The 26,746-nt window shown below is 39.8% G+C and overlaps 1 protein-coding gene across 1 annotated transcript; it reads right to left on the bottom strand.

Moving 5' to 3' along the window:
- Window positions 1–5,860: 5,860 nt before the first annotated feature.
- On the bottom strand, window positions 5,861–21,825 carry LOC121328845 (ADP-ribosylation factor 4). The gene is made up of 6 exons (XM_041273942.1): window positions 21,601–21,825; window positions 13,896–13,976; window positions 13,180–13,289; window positions 8,819–8,890; window positions 7,080–7,205; window positions 5,861–6,756 (listed from the first exon to the last, which is right to left on the bottom strand). The coding sequence occupies exons 1-6, from the start codon at window positions 21,665–21,667 to the stop codon at window positions 6,670–6,672; spliced, it is 543 nt and encodes a 180-aa protein (XP_041129876.1). The 5' UTR covers window positions 21,668–21,825; the 3' UTR covers window positions 5,861–6,669.
- Window positions 21,826–26,746: the final 4,921 nt, after the last annotated feature.

Genomic DNA, 26,746 nt, shown 5'->3' with positions numbered 1-26,746 from the left:
GGGTTATAAAAAAATATCCAAAACTTTGAACATCCCACGGAGCACCATTAAAACCATTATTAAAAAATGGAAAGAATATGGCACCACAACAAACCTGGCAAGAGCGGGCCGCCCACCAAAACTCACGGACCAGGCAAGGAGGGCATTAATCAGAGAGGCAACAAAGAGACCAAAGATAACCCTGAAGGAGCTGCAAAGCTCCACAGCGGAGATTGGAGTATCTGTCCATAGGACCACTTTAAGCCGTACACTCCACAGAGCTGGGCTTTACGGAAGACTGGCCAGAAAAAAGCCATTGCTTAAAGAAAAAAATAAGCAAACACGTTTGGTGTTCGCCAAAAGGCATGTGGGAGACTCCCCAAACATATGGAAGAAGGTACTCTGGTCAGATGAGACTAAAATTGAGCTTTTTGACCATCAAGGAAAACATTATGTCTGGCGCAAACCCAACACCTCTCATCACCCCGAGAACACCATCCCCACAGTGAAGCATGGTGGTGGCAGCATCATGCTGTGGGGATGTTTTTCATCGGCAGGGACTGGGAAACTGGTCAGAATTGAAGGAATGATGGATGGCGCTAAATACAGGGAAATTCTTGAGGGAAACCTGTTTCAGTCTTCCAGAGATTTGAGACTGGGACAGAGGTTCACCTTCCAGCAGGACAGTGACCCTAAGCATACTGCTAAAGCAACACTCGAGTGGTTTAAGGGGAAACATTTAAATGTCTTGGAATGGCCTAGTCAAAGCCCAGACGTCAATCCAATTGAGAATCTGTGGTATGACTTAAAGATTGTTGTACACCAACTTGAAGGAGCTGGAGCAGTTTTGCCTTGAAGAATGGGCAAAAATCCCAGTGGCTAGATGTGCCAAGTTTATAGATACATACCCCAAGAGACTTGCAGCTGTAATAGCTTCAAAAGGTGGCTCTACAAAGTATTGACTTTGGGGGGGTGAATACTTATGCACGCTCAAGTTTTCTGTTTTTTTGTCTTATTTCGTGTTTGTTTCACAATAAAAAATATTTTGCATCTTCAACGTGGTAGGCATGTTGTGTAAATAAAATGATACAAACCACCAAAAAATCCATTTTAATACCAGGTTGTAAGGCAACAAAATAGGAAAAATGTCAAGGGGGGGTCAATACTTTTGCAAGCCACTGTACACTTAATTGATCACTGGTGCAAAAGCTTAGAAAATCTGTTGTCTCCCCTTTGTAAATACCCACATCTATTTACATTTGAATGAAGTTCAATATTTTTTGTACCCTTTATATTGTGGTGTTTGCAGTCCTCCCACATGGTTCTGAGTCCAGTTGTTCCAATATTTCCATATCTTTCTCTAGCTGTCTTTAATTGGTTTTCAGCTTGCTAGGAGAAGGCATGTTGTTTATTCACGTGTTCTAGTCATTGAAACCCTTTGACTCGCTGCTTGGATTACATTTCAGCTATAGTACTGCTATCATTATGAAATACCAATCAAAAATGAACAAGAGGAATGAAAGCAGCACAACTCTGAACCACTCTGAATGATTGCAAATATCTTACAAAGTCAGGGGAAGGATTGCTATAGATATAGATATAGATATATACCCTTCAATTTCACGTTCATACAGGGGTCTATGTTCTGTTCTGTGAGGTCTGCATTCATATTTTTTTTAAATACAAATTCCCAGGAAAACTACAATTGTTCAAAACAAGACTGGTCACTGTCTGAAATTGGGAAGACTGTACAGTACAATAAATTCTGTATTTTAACTTTTCCTTTTTGCGCAGTGTTGTATCAAACACAGGCAATACCAAGCTCTCATACCCTTCATAGCACTGTGGTTTTAGTTTGCACTAAAGTTTTAGTTTGTATAATTCTGGAACTCTAGTCCAAAACTTCTCTTTGTGACAGTGGTATTAAGGAGATATTTTAGGTAACTGATGAATAACTCTTTCTTTGTATTTCATCACAAGACTCCAGGGTGTGCTCTATCTATCTATTGTAGAGGAGACTGAAGAGGCTGAAGAGAGGAGCTGGTCTGCTAGGACAGGTGGAGGGCATTGTCAAACATCAGGCCGCACAAATACAGGGGGCCTCAGTGCATATTCAGCAGGGAGATTGAAGGGAGGAGTCTACACTCTGTAGAAAATGTGCTTAATGTCTTGTGGACAGGTCCTGTGTTATACACTACAAAGCAATAGTGTTAACAGTGGTAATCTTTTTTTTTCAGATTACAAACTTTTTTGGATTTATATTATAGATAAATATGGAAATTCAGTAAATGTTAGTTTGGTTATTTTAGTTCTAAACAGCTGTTTGCTATTTGTATAGCTATCTGTAGGTGAATTGTTACCACCTCTGTGTTACGCATTATACTGGCTGAAATGTATTACAATATAGAATTTCATTATGTTTGTATTTGTGTAAATTTAGAGAAGAACTGTTACCCACTTTTAAAACTTTTGCACTTAATTTTGTAAAATAAAGTTCATCAGTACAACTGCTGTACTGATCCTGATCCTTCACTTTGCAATGCGTGTACTGATCCTGGTCCCTCACTTTGCAATGCATGTGCTGATCCTGATCTCTCACTTTGCAGTGCATGTGCTGATCCTGATCCTAATTCCTCATTTTGCAGTGCATGTGCTGATCCTGATCTCTCACTTTGCAGTGCATGTGCTGATCCTGATCCCTCACTTTACAGTGCATGTGCTGATCCTGATCCCAATCCCTCACTTTGCAGTGCATGTGCTGATCCTGATCTCTCACTCTGCAGTGCATGTGCTGATCCTGATCCCTCACTTTGCAGTGCATGTACTGATCCTGATTTCTGACTTTGCAATGCACGTGCCGATCCTGATCCCTCACTTTGCAGTGCATGTACTGATCCTGGTCCCTCACTTTGCAATGCATGTGCTGATCCTGATCTCTGACTTTGCAATGCATTTACAGAATGTAATGTACATGGAGATATGCACTTAGCAAATATTAACAGAAACAAAATATTATAAATCTGGTGTATCAAAATACTGTACCACAGACTGTAAAGACTTTACCCAAAGTCCAGGAAACTACATTGTGACAAGTGATGGGACAACTAGAATATGCAGCACACATATATGGGTTTTTTTTTGTATCAAAATGCTCTGAAGATATGCTGCAGTAAACAAGTATCTCTTCACCTACATACTGCTGTGACCTACATGCTGGAGCTGTGAACTAGATGCTGGAGCTGTCATTTAGTCTCCATGCCAGAGCTGTGACCTACATGCTGGAGCTGTGACCTAGCTATGATAGAGCTGTAACCTAGCTATGCTGGAGCTGTGACCTATATGCTGGAGCTGTGACCTAGCCTCCATGCTGGAACTGTAACCTTATTAAGACCAGTTTTCTTGGTTAGCTCCGTCAAAGCTGCAGCTCTGGCTGAAAAGTTGGGGATAAAGTGTCTATACCACCCCACCAATCCAAGAAATGGGCGCACCTATTTTTTCGTTATTGGTCTCTCCGCTGTTCTTATCGCCTCCACCTTCCCAACTTGAGGCTGGATCACTCCATGCCCCAGCACATACCCCAGGTATTTGGTCTCCTCCTTGGTGATAGAACACTTTAGAGGGTGGATGGTTAAACCGGCGTTCTTTATCCTGGTCAGCACTTCACTCAAATGTTTCAAGTGCTCTTCACACGTACAACTATAGATGATTATATCATGCAGGTAGACAGCAGCAAACCTCTCAGTTCCCCTAAGAACTTGATCAATCAGTCTTTGGAACGTGGCTGGGGCACCATGTAATGCAAACGGCATGACAGTAAATTGGTAGAGTCCATATGGAGTTCAAAAGAAGTATATTCACGGTCATGTGTACTGAGGTATTTAGCTTTCCCCAGATGCTCCACCAGTTCATCCAATTGAGATTGGATAGGGGTCAAATCTGGAAATACTACTGATCTTTCAAAAGTCAATACAGAATCTTATACTACCATCTTTCTTGGGAACAAGAACAACAGGACTGCACCATTCACAGCAGGAAGGTCCAATTACCCCCATGTCTTGCATCACCTCCAACTCCTCTTTTAAGACAGGTAAGAGTCTCTCGGGAATGTTATATAGTTTTTGACGAGCTAGAGTGTTGTCTTTTATGATGATCCAGTGCTGGATTACCTCAGTACATCCTGGTTTCTCAACAAACATATTGGTGGGAAGACATTGCAGCAATTCTTGTTGTTTTTCCTGTGGCAAATCCACTTCCCCCTCTTTATGTTGTCCCAGGAAATACTGCTCTGTGGAATCCGCTTCCTCCTCAATGGCTTGGATGTACAGACTCTCTGCAGCAGGATCTGTGCTCTTGAACCACTTCTTAAGCAAATTAATATGAAAAACTTGCAGTGGTTTCCGTCACTCTGGTACACAAGTTTCATATGTAACTTGTTTCATCTTCCAAGTCAGTGTATATGGACCTTGCCATTTTGCCAATAGCTTATTTTCAGTGGTTGGTAACAGCAACAACACTTGCTCTCCGGGCAGGAAGGCACATTTCCGGGCAGACTGATTGTACCACTTCTTCTGAGCCATTTGAGACTTTTCCATGTGCTCATGAGCTAGGGTTGACATTCGCGCCAGCTGATCCCTCATTTTAAGGACATAAGCGATCACACTCACCTTTGGGGGTTGCTCCTCTTCCCAGCTTTCTTTCAACACATCAAGAGGACCTCGTATCTGGCATCCATAAAGCAGCTCAAAAGGTGAAAAGCCCATAGAAGTCTGGGGAACTTCTCAATATGCAAACATCAAGTTTGATCTGTCCCAGTCTTTGCCAGATTCTGAAACAAACTTCCTTAACATGTTCTTTAACATTTGATTATATCTTTCCATCAGGCCATCAATCTGTGGGTGGTAAGGGGTGGTCCTTATTCTCCCTATCCCTAGCAACTGGTACACCTGACACAATTTCTCTTGGTAAGCCAACTCTAGAAAAAATTGCAACAGCACTGATGCTACCTGTCTTGCCTTCACATCCCTCATTGGAAAAGCTTCTGGATATTTAGTGGCATAATCGCAAATGACCAGAATATATTTATTGACACACCTTTATATATATATATATATATAATATAAATGACACACCTTTATAAAACAGGGCTTCTGATTTTCGGGTTTAACTGATAAAAACACCTCATACAAAAATTCACGTTGACTTGACCCCATTCTCTGTGGAGGGGAAAAAAAACAAAAAACAAACTCCCAGTGTATTTCCTGACTCGTAACTATCATAAATTAATTCTTAATATTTAAACTCAACTACTGAGTGGCAGTAAATTCCTACATTTGTAACACGCTTGTGAGATTTAGAACGAGATTACAATTAGAAATGAGATTTAAAGCTATATTACAGTTCAATAGGGAGGATTTACAAGCTCATGGAATTTAACAGAATTGCAAATTCTGGCAAAATGTAAAAAAACATCTAAACACACAAAAACCCATGACCAGAAGGATTTCGTTGTGGAAGACGGCCAAGGAAAGAAGGTACAATTGAAGTGTGCAAGAACTGTCGAGTTACTATGAACAGTCCAGTCCAGGCTGTACTTTCATTCTGTAATATACAAACTCTCCCTTCTACCTTTTCCTTTGCCAAAAGTTAAAGCCTCAAGATCATCAATGCATACAGTAACTGTAACGTTTACCCGAGTTAATTGGGGCTGCACCATTTTTTAGAGCAAATCTGGATCATCTCAAAAGGATGTTAACAATTAAACAATTTCTGCAACACTAAGTCAACTTTGTTTCTTATTCTGAAAACACAAACCTGACAATACTATAATTGGTTGGCAAATAATATATTATTGCATTTCAAAATTGCAGACATAAGAAAAGGAGACATTACAATGTACTGTTTTATTAGGAATTATAATGGCAAGTGGGATATGTAGACATTGTTTAATTGGAAATAGTTACTTTATCCACCCCCACCCCCCCCCCCCCCCCCATGGTAGACCACAAAACACTAACAGAACTGCAATACATGTGACAAGTCAATCTGATAACAAAAAGCAACATGCAATGAAAAAGTCAGCCTTTGAACAGAAGCCAAACAAAAAAAAAAAATCATGTGAATTAAAATATTTTTTGTTCCTCAAAAACAGTTCAGTATAAATGACAGTTTTCAGCTGTTAGTAGCAGTGTTTGAAAGGGGAGGTACCGAGAGGAGAAAGTAAAGGGTTGGGTGGCTCATTGTAAACACACACAGGTTGTCAGCAGACTGCCACTAGGAATGATACAAGACATCAGCTAACCAAGGAAAGGGTAGAACATTTTAAAACATTATATAGAACACCATATATGGAGGCTCAAAATGCAATGGGGGGAGAAAAAAAAAAAAACATTTAAGTCCTACAAAAACTGAAGTTCACACATCTGGTCTAAAACAAAGTTAAAAATAGAATCGTTTTTTTTGAATGGATCAACTTTTGTCATTAATAGCATACTGCTCGTATATGCATCACATCATAACTGTGTAGAAAATGTCATCCGCAAGAGCCCCCGGCATGCTGCCCGTCGCCTCTGCTTTGAATACCATAACAAATCGACAAATGCGAGCTAGTAGTGGAGTTGTAAGAAGCCTAGACCAGTCCTGGTAAACATGTCCTTGGTTAAAAGAGCCCGTGCTCAGCTGTAAGCCCCAGGTCTAGTGCTTGGATAGCTCGTTGGACAGCCAGTCCAGCCCCTCGTACAGGCCAGTGCCCTGTGTGGCGCAGGTTGCCTGGACGTACCACTGAAGGGAGGGAGGGAGAAGGAGGGAGGGGGAAAAAAAAAAAAGTCAGGGCATGGCAATCCTGGGCTGCTCCTTCAAACACCACAACCTGCACATACAATCCCACACCACCAAACCCGCACATACAATCCCAAACCACCAAATGTGATTCCTTTTTTTAAAGCTACAATAAGATGATTAGCATGAAAGGATTCAAGGACATTGCAGTTAATAATGTTACCAGAATGCAAGGTGTTTTAAACTGGAACAATACAATATGCAAATGGAAAGGTAACACACTAAACCATCCAGCCAACACTATGTTTGACCACTGGAAAACTTACAGTCCTGTTGCGCAAAGCCTGCAGCCCTAGCTTGTCGGTCATTTCACTGATGGCCATGGCGTTTGGCAGGTCCTGTTTGTTGGCAAATACCAGCAACACAGCATCTCGCAGCTCGTCTTCCTGAAGCTGAAAAACAAAATTTCAAGCAGCATTAGACACAACTGAAATAGGACAGTGCAAAACCCAAAACAGAGCAACAGCTTGACTCAAGGAAGCTATACAGGGAGCATTCAGCAGTATTGACACCATACACTTAAATGTAAGAATTCAAAAAAACATGTTAAAATACAAACATTTAGTGAACATTAGACACCGATTAATATGCCAGACCAAAATGCTAAATTTCTGGTAGTTTAACAAACAATCTTCTTAAATTAAAAAAAAAGCGCCTTAAGGAATTTCAAATATTTGTTCATGGCAAAAGTATTGGCACCTTTACATTAAAAAAAAAAAATCTGTAAAAATGTAATAACTAATTTAGGAATATGTTCACTGACAAAACCATTATTACAGCAGTTCAAGGCCAAACAAAAACAAACACGTTGTCAAGATCATTTATCCCAGGATGGAGAAAAGGAAAGTGATTATTTACCTTTTCCTGACAATTTATCTCTCAGGAAAACAGAAGTAATGACTTGAGATCCTAAGATAAATTCTCACGAACCCAAGATATGAAATGGTAAATCGAGATCCTGAGAAATTATCTTGTGATTGACAGAAAGCAAAGTTTTTTTTTTTTTTTTTTATGCAACAAAATTCTCTGGTCCAATGAGACTAAAATATAACTTTTCTACCCAAAAATGGACCATAGTATGTTGAGAGAAAAAAAAAAAAAAAAAAGGAAAGCATTCATACCAGAACAACCTTGTACCTACAGTTAAACATGGAAGTGGTTTGATCATGATATGGGGGTGCTTTAGCAGTTCAGGGACTGAAGACGTTCCTGTGATTTGAGATTGAATGAATGCAGCCATGTATCAAAACATTCTTCAAAATATCCTCTGCTGGTAGGATGACTGGCAGACAGCCATAAGGTTTGGGTCGTTGTGTGGAAGATTACGTGAACTGAGGAATTCTTGAAGAAAACGAAGATAAAAGCTTTGGAATGGCCTTCGAAATAACCAGATCTACATCCTATATACTTTGGACTGAGCTGAAAAAAGCTGTAGCCAAGCACTGTGTATGCACTCTGTCTAAGCTGGTGGAAATATGCAAGACAGACTGGGACCAGATTTCACCAACAAGAGGTAACATACAAAATACTAAGCAGGGGGTCAATACTTTATCATAAGTGAAAACTTTAAATGAAATACGTTTTTTTGATAAAGATTTGTTAAACTACCAGAAATTGTGTAGTTTGTTTTAATTTTATTACAAAGTGGTTAAGGTTTACTAAATGCTTGTCATTAATCTGTTACCTTGAATTATCGCATAAGCATAGGGTACCAATACTTTAGTCTGACTGTATGCACACACACACACGGGCATGTACACTAGGACATATTTTAGTTTAACTTTCTGCTTCAAACAGTGATTGGGTTTGCTACACTGCATATCAAGACATTCATATTAGTGAGGTCTTGTTTGACATTTTAAAGTGCAGAACAAAACAAAAAAATCCTGCTTGCTAAAACCCCAACATAGACTACGATGAAGACTGTGCAGCTTGCAGCCTTGTCATGACTGACAGTGTCATCAGTCCCCACCCCGGTATTCAGCTCTGTCATTGCAGTATTTACCATTTTCTGCAGCTCCTCTGCTGCTTCCTGTGTTCTCTCTCTGTCGTTGCTGTCCACCACGAAGATCAGACCCTGTAACACAAAGCAAAGGGGTGCAGGACTTCATTTCGAACCTTAAAACAGAGTTTTTATAACAACTCAGGTAATCACAAGAAGCCCTCCATGCACTGCAACATTAAATGTTAAGACAACACCCGTGTACATGCAAAAAATAATTAACCACCACTGCATAACCCATATTGTACAGACACCCCAACCTTGCACTGCACCCCACCCTTACACTGCACACCCCTACTGTACACATCCCAACCTTACACTGCACATCCCCTATTGTACACACCCCAACTTTAGACTGTACACCCACTACTGTACAGACACCCCAACCTTACACTGCCCACCCTACTACAGACACCACAGTTAATGTCATGTTTGGCATGCAGTGAAACAGTCAAGAACAAATATTGCATGAGCTTTTAAAATGTACTCCTTCAAAAAGGTGGAGTGTTTTTAACTGCAGGTATCAGGGCACCATGCAGAGTCCCTGCCGGTGCCCAATTTGAGCTACTCAACCTTGTTTCAAGTTCCAAACCCTCAACCAAGCAGTATGAGAAAACTGCTGAAATGAGCCAGTGAAATCTGGATTTAAAAAAAAAGTTGTTTTCTATTTCTAACTTATCCCTATGCTGTCCCTCCACAGGGATAAGTTAAATTTTGCTAGTTAAATTGTCGATTTAGCACCGTTTCCTTACCCAGGACCTGACCTGCTACTACAGGACCTGAGCCGAATCACCCGTCATCAGTCAGGCAGATATCTACTATTCTCCACAGTGTTGGTTTATATAATTGGCTATACAGCGTGGTAGCGCTCTCTAGTGGTTTAATATATTAACTATTTACTTATTTTACTATAAAATACCTGTATTCCTTTTGTGCCACCAGTTGAAAGCTTTTTCTGAGCTGATGTAGCAGTTTTGTGGTGGTCGTACACAAAAACCTAATGACAGGTTTTACAAGCAACTAATCCATTCACATGTTCATTATTTTCATTCACTATAATTCCAAAAGAATTCCACACTTCTGACATACCTCTCGCACTATTATCCGCCATGATATAAACACTGCACTACCTTTTGTTTCACCTCACCCATGGGCATTTTTAAAAATCACTAAGCAGACGTGATAAAAGGATTTAGGTGACGTATCAAACAAGCAGCAAAACAAACCGAGAACGCTGCTAAGTCAACTGGCTCCTTCCTAATCACCTCCTGCTTTAGTGCAGGAAATACTGGTACCTTTATCTTCTAATACGTTATTTGGGAAGGGGTTACAGATGACTACTCTGAAAAGAACAGAACACACTTTTGGGGACGCTACCCTGCCATGCGATCGGCTACAGTTACACAGTTAGTCAGCATACAGAGTTAGACAAGCAGCAAACTATTCATATAAAATTGTCGTGATAACTATTTACATTTTATATGGTCTTCATCATGCTCCTTAATTTTTTGGTTTATTTTTAGTCTTGTCAATGAAAATGTTATACATTTTCTTCAACGACGTTTCTGTTTTAATCATTGGTGATGAAGAAACACTGATAGGTAACAAGCTCAGATACGCCTTATTAAACTCCTAGTAAAACCAGGAATGGATCACGAATGGGGCCCTTAAAGGGGGAGCGACTAATACACCGATGTGACATATGCGCCGGTGTGTCTAATATTAAACTATGTACAAGTGCCACAGTGGGATTACAGCAGCCACAGTATGCACCGGTGTGTCTAATATTAAACTATGTACCAGTGCCACAGTGGAATTACGGCAGCCAGTTATTTTAAATGTTAAACCTCCTCTCAACCCAGACACGTGTACGTAGAGGAAGAAAATGGTGGTTAGAGTTATGGATCTTTGGAAATATAAAAATGTCACAGCTATACTGCTTTACTGTGAACACAATAGCTGTCAATCTATAAGAATTTCCTTATCCCACGCTGCCAAGCCACTAATTTGTCAACATTCAGACTGAATCTGCCTCTGGGATCCGTAGCAAACAGCTATTGGTTAGAAAGCCGAGTAAACTTATCAAGTTTTCTGTTCATTGTAACTGCAAAAAGTCAGACAAAAAACGAAAATGCTACACAACAGGTTTGAAATTGCGCTGCGTTGCTGTTGCGTTGTGTTGTTGATTTTGCCGAAATGAACGCCATGGCAATCGCTATGCTGAAAACAGTAGGTGACTGTAGGCGAAACAACAAAACTTAAATATAGCAAATGAAAAACGAGCTGATAAGGAGGAGGAACAGGTTTATGGCCCGATGTAAAAAAACATTTTTCTTGAATGGAGTACTTTGAATGACTTTAATACATACTTTAACTTGTTCTACATGTCAGTGCAGCACAGTGGTACACTTGTAAAGTATGTGTATGGCTATGGTTCAGATTAACAAAACAAAATGAATTTATTTGTACAACTGGAAATTAATACAATTGTACTGCATTGAATGCAACACCGAGATGTTTAGTGGTTTTTAGATGGTGTACTGTTCATGTCATTGTTTTGCTTTAATTGATGCAAGCAGCACTGTTTAAGACTTTTCTGTTAAATTTGAATAAATGAATTTGTAAAAGCAAATGCAGCCGGAACTATGGCTTTGGAAAACGTGTTCAGTAAAGCAAAGATGATATGTTCTTGAACTTGTTTGGGTACTTGATAAGCTAAAATAAAATAAGTTAATACAAATGCAGTGTGGGATGCAAGTTGATTTTACACTCTTAATTATTACTTTTTAAATTCATTCAAGTACCAATTGTCAGTGGTTTAAACTTACTTCTGGAATATACAGTACTGTAGTAGTACTGTCGATATTTTGATGCATTTCGACATTGCATTTAAAATTTACTTGAACTAATTATTTAGAAATTTTGAAAAACGGAATAGTTTCTAGCAGTTTAACTAAAACCACCAACATTTTTAATGGAATAAAATGTTGCAAACAAGGGTTATTTCAGAACTAAACCTGCGTATATCTTTATTTAATCGCTGTTGAGCATGTAGGAAAAAAATCAACTGTAAAAAAAAAAAAAGTATTTTAAAACACACACAAAAAAAAAGGTGTTTTCCTAAAATTGAAGTCTCAAAAAGGGGGCGGGGAGCAGCTTTTACACCAGTGCATACGATACGATTTGTACTGTAAACCCTCCCCTGGGTTTTTTCGATACAGAAAATGATTTTGAATAATGATAATGCTAATCCAGGTTAGTTATAATCACGCAGCTGCCCTTCTGAAAGCACAGGTCATCTGGAAGCTGTATAGTGGCTTCAAAGTGAACAGTATGAAACTGCTCCAATAACACATTCTGGACACATTGCTTCTCTATGTAAAGCAGAACATCTTTGCTTCTAAGCATTTACATTTCCAGCACCCCCCTCACCACCATTCCACACACAAGAGGTGCTGACCAGGCATGTATATCTTCCAAGATCCAAAATGAATGTGGCGTGACACAGCAAGGGCCCTCAGGCTTAATTCAATATAAAACACTTCAGGTCACAGGAATTACTAATGCAGGCCTACAGGTCCAAGAGATGCCACTGCAGTATCCGTGTCCACCATATAGTGCTTCTCCTACTTTTCTTGGTCATTTTTGACCCGAGTCATAGGTTTAAAAGGCATTGAAATCACAAAAGGACACTCAGTACTGTATCTCCTGCCAAGCCCCACCCCTTGTTCACTGTATTTCACATATCTCTTTATAGACAGGCAGACTGATAAATCCTCTCCTGATCACTCGTTTTTATCACCAAACTCAATAATGCGATCCAAGTCATTATTTTATTACTATAACATCTCAAAAAGCTCTGCAGATGTCTGCGGTATTCTTTGAGCGCTGGATGCGGAAGCAGCTATCTCCTTTGTTATGTCCGTGTTATCTCTAGCGCATGGGGCTAAAAGAAACACCCTTTTTTTCATTTGGCTCCCATTGGTCTCACTCGGCCACTGAAAGGTTTTCTCTGCTTTTACCGGAGAAAAAACGACTAGGGACATGTGCTTTATGTCTTTTTGTTGAAGTCGGACAGAGTCCGACAGCAGAGTGGAAAAGGAAAATTGTAATGTCAGACCTGGTCCAACATAGGACCATAAAGGGTTAAATAAACAAAAACACCTTCATCAAGCACTTTCCAAATAAACGGGATTGTATTACATGTGAATAAGCAGTGCAGTAGCAGCTCATCTGTAAAGGGAGTGTGTTGCCTGATGTTTTGGAAAGAGTGCAACCTTTTGACCATGGCTCTTGGCTCTAGTGTAAAAGGGGGAGTTCTGCACATATTGTGTGCTCGTGAGTAGTTACTCTGTGCTTCTTACCTGGGTATTTTGGAAGTAGTGCCTCCACAGAGGTCGGATTTTGTCCTGGCCGCCCACGTCCCACACCGTGAAGCAGATGTTCTTGTACTCTACCGTCTCCACGTTGAACCCTGAACACCACAACACAAGGGTTATTTGTGTCGGGGCAGAAACGCACACAGACATGCATCACACTTAAAGGGGATCTCTAGGGTACAACATGAAAAAAAGAAACTAAACAAACTGTTAGAAGTATGAGACCTCAGTAAAACTCACTGAAGCCATCAGCAGATCAGCATTAAATCAAGGCTGTCTTCAACTGGAAAAACAATGTGACTTCCAAAACATTATGCATTATACATGAAACAACAATGGCTGCTTTACTTCTAAATTCAGAATTAAAACATGAACATGTTTAAACTTATATTGTGGTCAAAATGCAAGATAATGCAGAGTGCTGGACTCCCTGTGCACAGTATGTGACAACGTAGCCCCTTGCAATGTATTTAATATTGCACATAAGGTACGCAATAGCAACCCGAACCTCCACTTCACAAGCATGCTCCAACAAAACAAACAGCAATAGGGGTTATGAGAGAATCCTTAAAGCGCAAAAGACAAAATTAAGCTTTTGTCTAGCCTTTACATATATCCCTTATTTTGATGTATTACTCTTAAGCTACATTAACCAGAACTGACTCTTGGACAATATTGGGATAGGTTTGAATGGTTCTTACCAATTGTTGGAATTGTTGTGACGATCTCTCCCAACTTCAGCTTGTACAGAATGGTGGTCTTACCAGCAGCATCCAAACCCACTGCAAACAAGAAAGGGCATATTTTAGTTAACAGTGAGCATTAAACAAAACACAAAAGGTAATTGTACAGTATGCACATCCAGTAAAAGCGCTCCACGCAGATGTGCCCTATAGCCTGGAGATCACAAGTTCTAATCCAGGCTATGTCACTGCCGACCGTGCCCGGGAGTTCCTAGGGGGTGGCGTTCAATTGGCCGAGCGCCGCCTTAGGGGAGGGAGGGCTAGGTCAGCCAGGGCGCCCTCAGCTCACCGACCACTGTGGTCTGGCCGGGCACCTGCGGGCTTGCCTGTAAGCTGACCAGGGCTGCGTTGTCCTCCAACGCTGTAGCTCTGAGGTGGCTGCAGGGTTGGTCTGCAGTGTGTCACACGCTTCGGAGAACAGCGTGTGTTCGTCTTCCCCGCTCCCAAGTCAGCGCAGGGGTGTTAGCGGTGAGCTGAGCTTAAATAATAATAATAATATTAATCGGACACGACTTTCATAGACGATTACAGTAAACGAATGGTAGAAAAACAACAAAGATCTTTCTAAAGCAGGCCGCTTGGCCAGAAGCATCTAAAGCATCGCGAATAGGGATGTCACGGTATCAAACTGACGGTATGATAACCGTCAAAAAATATACCAAAGTTATCGTCGTCCCGCGGTATAAAGTCATTTTTTGTAATCCGTTTTTAAACAGCTATTTAAAGAAACACTCATGTCGTGTCATTTTTTAACAAGAAAAATACCTTTGATTTAAAGTTTTAAAATAAATACAACAACTGGTACTACAGTTCTATCAGGCACTATCTAACTGAAAGTAGTGTTCACTCCAGCTCGCACAGGCTCAGGAAAATGCTTTATTTCAAAATTACCGTGGAGAAACAACAAAATATTAACATTTTCTGGGCTCAGCCTGAAACTATTGGGGATAAGGATGTGACCAATGCAACTGAATACCCTCTTCATCTTTCAGTTTGGACGGCATCCTGTTAGTTAAGACAGGGGTTTTCAACCAGGGGTACTTCTATGGGTCCATAGGGGGTACGCAGGACGACTCAAGACATGCACAAATAAAAATGAAAGAGAGAAAATAATGACCTTGAATTTTTTCATGGTATTATATATTCTTTAAACCACGACGTATACTTATTTAGTCTTTGTTTAGCAGCTCAAAGTGAACGGTTAATGAAAAAAAAAACTGAATCTATCAAGTCCACATGTTCCACCTGTACCCATGCGTGGATTTAGGTGAAGAAGGTGTCTGGCGATTGTGCCTGGACAGCAGTCTGTGCTCTGCTCATGATCTTTTCATGTTTTCAACTTGTTGTATCACTGAAGCACAGCGTTTCTGCGTTTTTTAGAAGTATAAGTACTCTGGTAAACATAAATAGTCATCCTACTTTGGTAGTTTTTGTTTATTACTGCGGCTGCAATAACAGCAATAGCGGCTGGTTGAATACGTGTTCGGTGTTTGATACAGGTCTTACTTTGCAATAGAAAAACAAAAGGAAAACATAAAAGTCAGAAAGTGCAAAGCGACATAAATCGACATATCCTTTGGATAATTTTTTTGTTGGAAATTAGTTTTTTTATCTTGAGGTTATTGTTTTTGATATTGTACACAATTATGCGGAGGTGGGAAGTAAATAGTAACCTGTTAAACATTTATAGTGCAGACTATTTTGTATTATTTATAATGACTTTTCCCAATAAAGTGAAAGATTCCTAAATACTAGCTTTTAATTCTTTGCATCCAAGTTTTAAGAATGAAGCCTACTGTTTGGTTTTCTGTCTCAGCAATTTCAGTCCCAGGCTGTCGTGTAAAATTATATATTAAATAAAACAGAAAAAAAAAAAAGAAGTGTTAACCAGATTACTCTGCCTTTTATTGCCATTGTGGTACCATTCATTGAGCTAAAATTGTGAAGGGTACTTTATCTGGAATCTCCTGACAGAAGGGGTACAGTTTCAGAAAAAGGTTGAAAACCCAAGTTGAGAAGCGAAGTGTTACCTAGCAATAGCCAATCGAGTGCGCTACAGCACCCGCCCACTGATCTCTCACCAGAGTGCAAAACTTCATGAAGAAGGCACCTGCAAATTTTTTTTTTTGACTGCATGTTAACAGCAACAAACACAAAGGAAAGAAGTTAAGGAGGGTATGCAAAGTTAAGCAAAAGTTAGGAACTTTTATATATATATGGGAATAAAATTGTATTAATTTTTGAATACATAAAACCAAAATCCCTACAACACTAGCAACTCGAGGAGACAGCAACATCTTTACAATACCCTTTAAAATAAAAAATACAAATACCTGTACTATCTTAGACTTAGTCTTGTATCTTGTAAAGCGCTCTGTGATGGTGGTCCACTATGAAAGGTGCGATATACAAAATTATTATTATTATTATTATATAGTAGTAAATATAGACTTTGATTCTCTGCTTCATGTGTGCTTACTGTGTTTCTCTTAACTGATATGATAGATAATAGCTAATGTTACTACTTTGGTAAATTAATAGGAAGACAGTGATAAAGTTACAGTGCCTTGTTCTTGATATTTGAGTGTCCGTTTCATTACTGACAGTCACGTTTGCTAGCGGTCATTGTTTAGTAGGGCGGTTTATATTAAATATGACATCACTTGTTTAACAGCCTACTCGGAAAATCTCATGCTTGGCAGTTTTCAGAACTTGAGACATCAGCGTTCATTAGCTAGTTCTCACCAATGGACAAGCGGTGAATTAAAAAAAACACATGCCAATATCACCTTAAACCGTGTGAACTCGGTAATCATGGTATATAAAATGGTTGCGGTTTCAAAAAACATGGCAGTTTATACCTCGGTTTACTGTAAAACCGGTATAACGTGACATCCCTAATCGTGAGTCCCCAGCGAGCAGGTTCAGCAAGCAGCAAGGTTGGCCAGAATGCACACCAGCTCCACTCCTCCATAAAAAGAAAAGCATGGGGAAACTATCCTGTTTCTTAATATACACGAAACGGAGACTGGTTTTTGTAAACAAGTTATGTTGTTGCTGTTACTTGTATTTACTAGTTTAAATTATTCAATGGATTATTCGTGCTTTTACCACCACTTGCACCAAAAAGACATAAACAAGCCAAGTCTGAGGAGTTATAAATAATCTTTTGTTCTTGAAATGATGTAAAGGTTTTAAAAAATTTAGTAGCTATTCACTATATTACTGTTTTTTATTTAGGACATCAATGCATTGATGATTTAAAACCAAAACAACAACAAAAAAACCCAATGCATCGCCCAAGCCTTAATATTTACTAATCTCTGCAAATATCCATAAAATAACATGGCCCTTTAAGCAGGGGGCATTTCCTCATTTCAAGTTGAGCAACTATGATAAACGTTATATTACTGTAGCTTTTATTAGGCAGCATTATAATAAAATCATAACTAAGTGATGTTTAAAGATTTTTAACTATGCTCACCAACAGAATAACAGCCTCAATATAAAGGCTTAGCAGCAGAACACATCTCTTTGCAGTGCTTTTATTTGTTCTAGATGTGTCTGGCCAGTTGTAGGTCTTTTAGGATGGGCGAGATGTAGAGGACAGAGTGTTACTGGAGTCTTGTTTTCTACAGGATGTTGAATTGTTTTATTTTTTTTATTTATTTATTTTTTTTAAAAGTTGACCTTTTCCTTCACTTTGTTCACAGGAACACTAAATTTGCATATTGTATTACAATATTTACTACCTACCTAAAGCATTCCTTGAGACACCTCATCCTCTCGCCATCTGGCACACGGAAGGTGGTTTTAGGGATAGGGACAAAAGCTTAACCCTTTCCAGTCCAATGTCGGACCCTGTCCGACATCATCAAAAAGACGTAAAGCAGAGGCCTCTAATCGTTTTTTGCTCCGGAAAAAGCAGTGATAACCTTTCAATGGCCGAGTGAGACCAATAGGAGCCGAATGAATGAACAAAAGGAGGTAGCTGCTTCTGCTTCGCTGATATTTGCAGAGCTTTTGGAGATGTTATAGTAATAAAATAATGACTTGGATTGCATTATTGAGGAGTTTGGTGATAAAATGAGTGATCAAGAGAGGATTTATCAGTATGCGCGCCTATAAAGAGGTATGTGAAATAGTGAAAAGGGGGTGGGGCTTTGCTGTAGATACAGTACTGAGTGTCCTTTTGCAATTCAATGCCTTTTAAACTGGTTTTACTCAAATATTTTAAAACAGCACATGTAAAATAAATAGCGCGTATGAAAATAAATTGGACCTGTGTAAGTCATTTCATCCTGAAAAACTGTACTTTAAATGGCAATGGTTGATGTAATGTTTATGGCAAATAAAAGTACAAAATATGTTAAAATCAAACAGTCTTCAGGGACTTTTTTCTTCGTGGAAGGATACATAACATATTTCTTATTTTCTTCCTTAAAAAAGCCGGTTTGTGTAAGTAAAAAAAAAAAAAAGTAGCCATTTTATAAGCAAAATAACCCACCCCAGGGCATGCGATAAGAATTGTCTTACCGCACACCCTGTTGTGTGTTATTTCTTACATGTAGATGCTTCTACTGCAACTGCAGCCTATACTTACACATTTACTTAGCCTGAGAAGAAAAAGCATTTTGAAAGTTCCAAGCATAGAAATAAAACAATGCAAGTTGTTCCCACTGTTAACACAATATTAGACACATTAACTACCTTCTAGGGGTGCTCTGCTTAGCCCTCTACAAATTCACTGGCTGCCTATCTCTGAACAGCTCATTACTGATCCATAAGTAAATCGCTACTGTGCACAGAATTCCAACCAGCCTTGAATCTCTCCTCATAATACAAGATCTGCCGCCAGGTTCGAAACTATACAAATTACTCAAGAAAACGAGTATATAAAAATGTTTAAACGTAGGACGGGCTTATCGCCAGGGTGTGCTTCCCAATTTGATTTCACAGACCAAGCAAATTCATTTGGTTTCTTTACCCCTCCAGTCCTCCAGGGCACAGGATACTGCAGTTCAGGGGCACAATCAAAGAGTTAACTCAACTCTTAATGGTCCATTTCTCCAGCGCTTCAGGTCCAGTGTATTTTCACACGCAGAGTTTATTTTATAAGTGTCGTTTAAAATATTTTTTTTATGGAAAAGTGATCTATAAAAATGCTATTGAAAAAGCTATGATCACGACTGGTGCATATTTGTCAATATGATGTGGAAATGATGAGTGTCTTCTCCAACGGTATTTCAACATACCAGGCTTATTGGGTTCCTTTGGAATTGACTCCCATATATTATCTTTCATCTGTGCATCTTTAAAATTGCAATGATCTTTGTTAAAGCTCTGGGTATTTCTTATTAATTTAAGTATTAATTCTTCCACCTCATTGCAGATACTGAGTCACCCTGGTGGACTACATGCTTTGAAATTGTTCTCAGATTGCTCAATTCACTAGTTGTCGCTCAAAGAAAATCGCTAAAAATTATTTTACATCACCCTTGCGTGGCCTGGACTGTGAAAGATACTGAAGTATAGATTCTTTTCATCACGTCACATCATGTCTGGTGTGTAGGGGCCTGAACAATGAGAATGTAATACCACTGACACTGTGTTGTTTTAAGTAAAAGGGGAGCTGTATCGTAAATGTTACTTATTTTTGGAAAATAATCTACAAATAATTTATTGGGATTTAAAATTCTCTCATTTGTTTTGTGCGTTTCCCTGGAACATCTGGATGAAAATTTTGTAATGTTTGCGTTAAACAGTTTCTGCATCAGTTTAACTAAGGGCGAAAGTGCTAGAGGCGTATTTTTAGATAATTCTTACTTAATTGCAGAACGGAGAAAACATGGCACATCATGCCTGAATCTGCCTCTTATTGTGACAATGAAATAGTAATTACATCCCCAGCTGTTTATTTTACTGTTCAGCAGATTTCCAAAGGGAAGCAACAGAGAACTCTCCCAAGAGGTTAACAGCATTTGTCTAGTATATAAAAGCTGCACTGGTAACAGTGTGGGGTTGGACACTTGCAACATGTTACAGTGCTGCGAGGGCTGAGGACTGATTGTTTTGCACATGGAATGAAATCCCTGCGTTCCAATCCCAATAAACTGACCTGACACACTGGCAGAGCCGACAGGAGGAGGTGCTCAGCAGGCAGGTGATTCCACATTTACGACTTCACCTGAGAAAGGTTGTCACTGTTGTTCATGATAGAGAAAATACTAGTGAATGAATCTGGGTTTAGGCAATATGTCTTTTTAAGTACATAGGTTTACAGTTTTCTTTCCCTGTGGTAGAAATGAATCACAGTATAATGCAGAGTTCATTCTTCCAATAGAACTTTTGACCCTGTGTCTGGTGCACATAGAACTGTGCCGAGCATTCCTTGAGCATTCCTTCAGCTGTTTCGGAAGCTCCTTGGTGCTGGGCTGCAGCCACACTACACACAAGCACTGTTCTAGCAGGAAGGATTGCACAATATTGCTGCTGCTGGCCAGGGCTGGTGTGAATGTGTACTCACCCAAGTTATATTTCATGAGTTCAGTCAAAAAGCACTCAAACTTGATGTTTTTTTTTAAATCAATACATGAAGGAACTGTAGTAAGAGTGTACTTTAATACAAACAGGTTTACATTAAAATGAAGGGCAGCTGTGCATTCATCACTTATAAGTTAAGCCCACTTGTGTTGCGTTCTTTTTAATGGAAAAATAATCTATTTTGAAACAAAACTAAATTATATATATATATATATATATATATATATATATATATATATATATATATATATATATATATATATATATAGACACTCACACACTCAAACAAACTAACCTAGAATTTACAAAGCGGTCAATGACTGCAAATATGGCTTTCCTATTTCGTGCGGGCAGTTTTAACTCCACACGGACTGTTATTGTCGAAGATGTAACTCATCATCCTATTAGAAATATCAAATAAGGCAGCGATTTCACTGGAGTATCTACAGCAAACGGAGCACGATGCTTTGACTACATCTGTCCAGCGCTTCTAGAACACAGCGTAGGGAATCTAACTCGAGGACCGGCCTTCTAATTATTGAAAAAATTGCATTATTCACGTGTCCTGGCAAAAGGGTTATACAACATCGCATGCTACAACACGCGAACACTGTACCAATTAAACACTTTTTTCCCAGGAAATATTTTATGGACGACGACTCATTCCAGACTACAGCTGGGTACACGCAAGTTAATTCACCCCAATACACTGCCAGCCATTGATTATTTCGCTCAACCTAGGAAAACATTTGTATCTGTGATTTGTTATACCCCGATATTTAACAAATATACTGCCTGACCTATTTAATAATTCGGTTTTAAATAATGAAGTTTAAGCCCAGACCTTTGACAAGGCAAGACTTTAGCCCGCTGGTACCACCAGCGCGCCTTGTTTCAAGAATGCTTGGGGTATTCCGAGCTCCTACAGGCAATCCCCATAAACACATTCAGTACGAAGCAGATCTGTACTCAGGCTAACCTTATCGAAGATAAAGGCAAGTTTACTACTTACTGCTAAACAATGACCGCGTTGGAGCAACACTAAACCGTACTATCTACCAGTCCACAGTAACCCCAGCCATACCCAGGCCAGGCCAGGCCGGGCCGATCCCACACTTACCCATCAGAATCCGCATCTGTTTCTTGCCAAACAGACGAGAGAAAATACTCGAAATGGTCAGGCCCATGTTTCTGTCACTGCCTCGAATTCAGTGCTATTAAATAAACTGCTGCTGGGAGTCGTGCGGGTCCAGTCAGAGTCTCTGCTCCTCGGCGCCGGCTCTGTTTCTCTGCTCAGGTGTTCCGGATCTCGGTCGTCTCTCTGCCACGTCACACTCTGCTCCAGCTCAGCTCCAACGCGGAGAAAATGACGTCGGCGGCGCCACATCCCAACATGGAGTAGTATGTACGGGGCTGAGATCTGAGACTCGCAAACCCTAATGCCCGGTTAGATTTTGTAACAGTATAGGTGTATGTTTATACTAAACTAGCTGATAAGTATTAACCCTCTTATTATCTTTTTGGTCTATTTGACGCGATACTGGTTTACATTGACCTTAAATGTAACATCCCCCCTCATTAGATGACTTTTCCTTTGTTGGGGTCAAGAACTTATAAACAGAAAATAAGAAAAAATGAGATTCAAACATAAGAATATAAGAAAGTTTACAAACGAGAGAAGGCCATTCGGCCCATCTTGCTAGTTTGGTTGTTAGTAGCTTATTGATCCCAGAATCTCATCAAGCAACTTCTTGAAGGATCCCAGGGTGTCAGCTTCAACAACATTGCTGGTGATTCCAGATTCCAACGATTATCAGTGTAAAGTGCCTCCTATTTTCTGTTCTGAATGCCCCTATCTAATCTCCATTTGTGACCCCTGGTCCTTATTTCTTTTTTCAGGTCGAAAAAGTCCCTTGGGTCAACATTGTCAATACCTTTTAGAATTTTGAATGCTTGAATTAGGTCACCGCGTAGTCTTCTTAGTTCAAGACTGAACATATTCAATTATTTTAGCCTGTCTGCATATGACATGCCCTTTAAACCTGGAATAATTCTGGTTGTTCTTCTTTGCACTCTTTCTAGAGCAGCAATATCTTTTTTATAGCGAGGTGACCAGAACTGAACACAATACTCAAGATGAGGTCTTACTAATGCATTCTACAGTTTTAACATTACTTCCCTTGATTTAAATTCAACACTTTTCACAATGTATCCAAGCATCTTGTTGGCCTTTTTATAGCTTCCCCACATTGTCTAGATGAAGACATTTCTGAGTCAACAAAAACTCCTAGGTCTTTTTCATAGATTCGTTCTCCAATTTCAGTATCTCCCATCTGATATTTATAATGCACATTTGTATTTCCTGCATGCAGTACCTTACACTTTTCTATATTAGATGTCATTTGCCATGTGTCTGCCCAGTTCTGAATATTGTCTAGATCATTTTGAATGACCTTTGCTGCTGCAACAGTGTTTGCCACTCCTCCTATTTTTGTGTCGTCTGCAAATTTAACAAGTTTGCTTACTATACCAGAATCTAAATCATTAATGTAGATTAGGAATAGCAGAGGACCTAATACTGATCCCTGTGGTACTCCACTGGTTACCACACTCCATTCTGAGGTTTCTCCTCTAATCAGCACTTTCTGTTTTCTACATGTTAACCACTCACTAATCCATGTACATGTCTTTCCTTGAATCCCTACTGCGTTCAGTTTGAGAATTAATCTTTTATGCGGGACTTTGTCAAAAGCTTTCTGGAAATCTAAATAAACCACGTCATATGCTTTGCAATTATTCATTATCGATGTTGCATCCTCAAAAAAATCAAGCAGGTTAGTTAGACATGCTCTCCCTTTCCTAAAACCATGTTGACTGTCTCCCAGAACACTGTTACCATATAGGTAATTTTCCATTTTGGATATTATTATAGTTTCCATAAGTTTGCATATAATAGAAGTCAGGCTTACTGGTCTGTAGTTACCTGGTTCAGTTTTGTTTCCCTTTTTGTGGATCAGTACTACGTTTGCAATTTTCCAGTCTGTCGGTACAACCCCTGTGTCAAGAGACTGTTGCATGATATTGGTAAGCGGTTTGAAAATAACTTTTTTTATTTCTTTGAGTACTATTGGGAGGATCTCATCCAGCCCAAGGGATTTGTTTATTTTAAGAGCTCCTAGTCCCTTTAACACTTTTGCCTCGGTTATGCTAAAGTAATCATTTAGTATATTTGCTATTTTTTTTTCTTCATCTGTGATTTTGCCATTTGTATCTCTTAAACATGTAACCTCCTCTTGAATGTTCTCTTGCTGTTGTAATATTGGAAAAACATTTTGGAATTGGAATTGGAATTGGTTTAAGCTCCCTTAGCAATGTTCATTTCTCTTTCTCTCTTGGCCTTCAGGGCTTCAGTAACCAGGGCTTTAGGCTAACTAATCATATTGCTTCTTTATCTTAAATTTGGAATCTCTCGATACATTTTTTTCCAAGTGGATTCCTTTAATACCAGGCAATTGATTATTATGTGTTTTTTCCACACTCTATGGAGCCCTCCTTTAAATATTTTTTTTTTAAAATGCATGTTTGATGTACATTATGGAAAGCTGGTATCAGCCAATGCTCTCTGCCTCAAAGCTCTGCACAGTACCTTGTGTGTTATGCACCCACAAGACTGGTAAGAGAATGGATTTTTAAAGCCTTGCTTTTGTAACTGGTTGTGGCAAAGTGCCCCACCCCTGGGCTATTTATTTGTGTTGTATGTTATGTGTAGTGTGTTCATGTTGGTGTATAGTCATTGGTACATGGCATATAAATGGGTCTGTGTAACACAAGTGGTTTAAAATGTATATTTGTATTTAGACATGAGGATTGCACAGCACTTCACGCGCAGGTAAAATGTAATAATATGTGAGCACGGGGAATTGCACTTTTTTGAATTCATGTGCAGTTGTACCGAGACTCCAGTTGAATGACTGATTAGCAATCGAGTCTCGGTACAGCTGCATAAAAGCAGCATGTTTTCACTCACTCGGGTTGTGTGTTCGGTCAGTGGAGAACGGGATTGGAGATGAAGGTAATAAGAATAGTTAAAGTTAAAATAATATCAGCTCACCGTGTTTGTCTGGGTGTAGCCATCTTATTTTCTTTCATTTTCTGTTATACAGAGAGAAATAAACGTTGCTGCCTTCCAGCAATTGATCGCCAGTGGTCTTCTTTTTAACAAACCATTCAGTAACATCACAACACAACGCAGATACAAGATAGCCGGAGAGTGAGCGCAGGCAGGGAAAGAGAGAGATGCAGTTTTCAGCTCTTACTAGCCAAGGAAAGAGACACACACACACACAGACAGGTTACTCTTTGCACTTAAAAAGTAAAGAAACACAATTTAAAAAAGCAGTCCAATCAAAGATGAAAGTGCAGTTCTAATAGTAACTGAGCCTCCCCCACACACGTCTCTCTAGCAGCTGTGTTAATGATCTGAACCCTGAGCGGCGGCTCTATTAATAACCCTGTAGTTCAGTTGAGATCCTTAATCTGTACTGAGAAGCTTCTCACAATGTCCTGGTGCAGTAGAGAGACAGAGATGGAGGGGAGGGGCAGGCTGGCAATCAGAGCTCTAACCTTCAGATAGACAGGGGCATCTTGATCGCTCTGGTCCACAGAGTAGCACAGTAATGCCTTCCTGCCCACATCTTTTCGGAATCGGAAACAGAAATGTGTGTCTCCATGACAACCTTTGGAAACAAAGAGAATTAGAGAGAGTGGGGAGGGGTGCTTGGAAGGGGCCAGAAGTGTGCTTTATATCGAGCAGTTTTCCTACACTAGTGCTAACCAGGGTTTAAAAATTAGATTTTGTTTAGAACAGCAGTGCCACCGTGTGCCTCGAATTAACATAAAGCTGAATTAACTTAACCCTGCAGAGCTCTATACTGGTATAGAACAACTCCACTCAACACTGCACAGCGCTCCAGTAGTATAGGAAAGAGAACTCTACTCAACACTGCAGAGCGCTCTAGTAGTATAGGAAAGAGAACTCCACTCAACACTGCAGAGCGCTCTAGTAGTATAGGAAAGAGAACTCCACTCAACACTGCAGAGCTCTATACTGGTATAGAACAACTCCACTCAACACTGCAGAGCTCTATACTGGTATAGAACAACTCCACTCAACACTGCACAGCGCTCTAGTAGTATAGGAAAGAGAACTCCACTCAACACTGCAGAGCGCTCCAGTAGTATAGGAAAGAGAACTCCACTCAACACTGCAGAGCGCTCTAGTAGTATAGGAAAGAGAACTCCACTCAACACTGCAGAGCGCTCTAGTAGTATAGGAAAGAGAACTCCACTCAACACTGCAGAGCGCTCTAGTAGTATAGGAAAGAGAACTCCACTCAACACTGCAGAGCGCTCTAGTAGTATAGGAAAGAGAACTCCACTCAACACTGCAGAGCGCTCTAGTAGTATAGGAAAGAGAACTCCACTCAACCCTGCAGAGTGTTCTAGTTGTATAGGAAAGAGAACTCCACTCAACACTGCAGAGTGTTCTAGTTGTATAGGAAAGAGAACTAGTTGTATAGGAAAGAGAACTCCACTCAACACTGCAGAGTGTTCTAGTTGTATAGGAAAGAGAACTAGTTGTATAGGAAAGAGAACTCCACTCAACACTGCACAGCGCTCTAATTGTATAGGAAAGAAAACTCCACTCAACACTGGGCAGCAGTGATTTAACATACTAATATGTATATCTTTGCATGGTCAAACTCTTTAATCAGTCCTATTCAGCACTGATATCATGCTGACCATGGCACAGTGAATAATCCTTGCAGTCTTTATGGTGCTGCAGCTCTGAGAACTTATCGCTAGCATGGAGGATTCGCAGGCCTTGGCAGTGATGAGGCCCTCCCACCAGCTATTTGCAACACCTTGCCAAAAACTGACAGGACATAGAAGAGCCCAAGCCAGGGGGCTACTCTCCCAGACCAAGCCAGAGCTCTGTGTGTGTGTGTGTGTGTGCGGGTGCTGTGAGCAGAGCGGCACTTTCCCTTGATGAGAGGCTGTGGGACTACAGCCTGGGCCTGGAGACATCGCCCTCTAGTGGTATAAAGGGGAATTCACCCACCGGATGCATGGGCTAGCAGAAACACTTGTCATAACACTGTCAGGTGGGGTGCAGACACCAAACAGCACTGATTAATGTGACAAGTCCACAAAGGTATTTAAATGGTTCTATAGGCAACCCTTAAAATCATCACTTTTATTGAAGA

Source organism: Polyodon spathula, chromosome 16 (assembly GCF_017654505.1).
Source record: "Polyodon spathula isolate WHYD16114869_AA chromosome 16, ASM1765450v1, whole genome shotgun sequence".
In the NCBI taxonomy this organism is placed as follows: domain Eukaryota; kingdom Metazoa; phylum Chordata; class Actinopteri; order Acipenseriformes; family Polyodontidae; genus Polyodon; species Polyodon spathula.
The sequence above is the reverse complement of the archived record's forward strand: the minus strand, read 5'-3'. Positions and strand labels throughout refer to the sequence as shown.

What these genes read in the sequence shown, in the direction of transcription:
- LOC121328845 (XM_041273942.1), bottom strand. Translation starts at nt 21,667, where the DNA reads ATGGGCCTGACCATTTCGAGTATTTTCTCTCGTCTGTTTGGCAAGAAA. An exon ending in CACAACAATTCCAACAATTG is followed by an intron (nt 13,290 to 13,895) that starts GTAAGAACCATT and finishes TGTGGTGTTCAG; the next exon opens with GGTTCAACGTGGAGACGGTA. An exon ending in ACTACTTCCAAAATACCCAG is followed by an intron (nt 8,891 to 13,179) that starts GTAAGAAGCACA and finishes TTTGTGTTACAG; the next exon opens with GGTCTGATCTTCGTGGTGGA.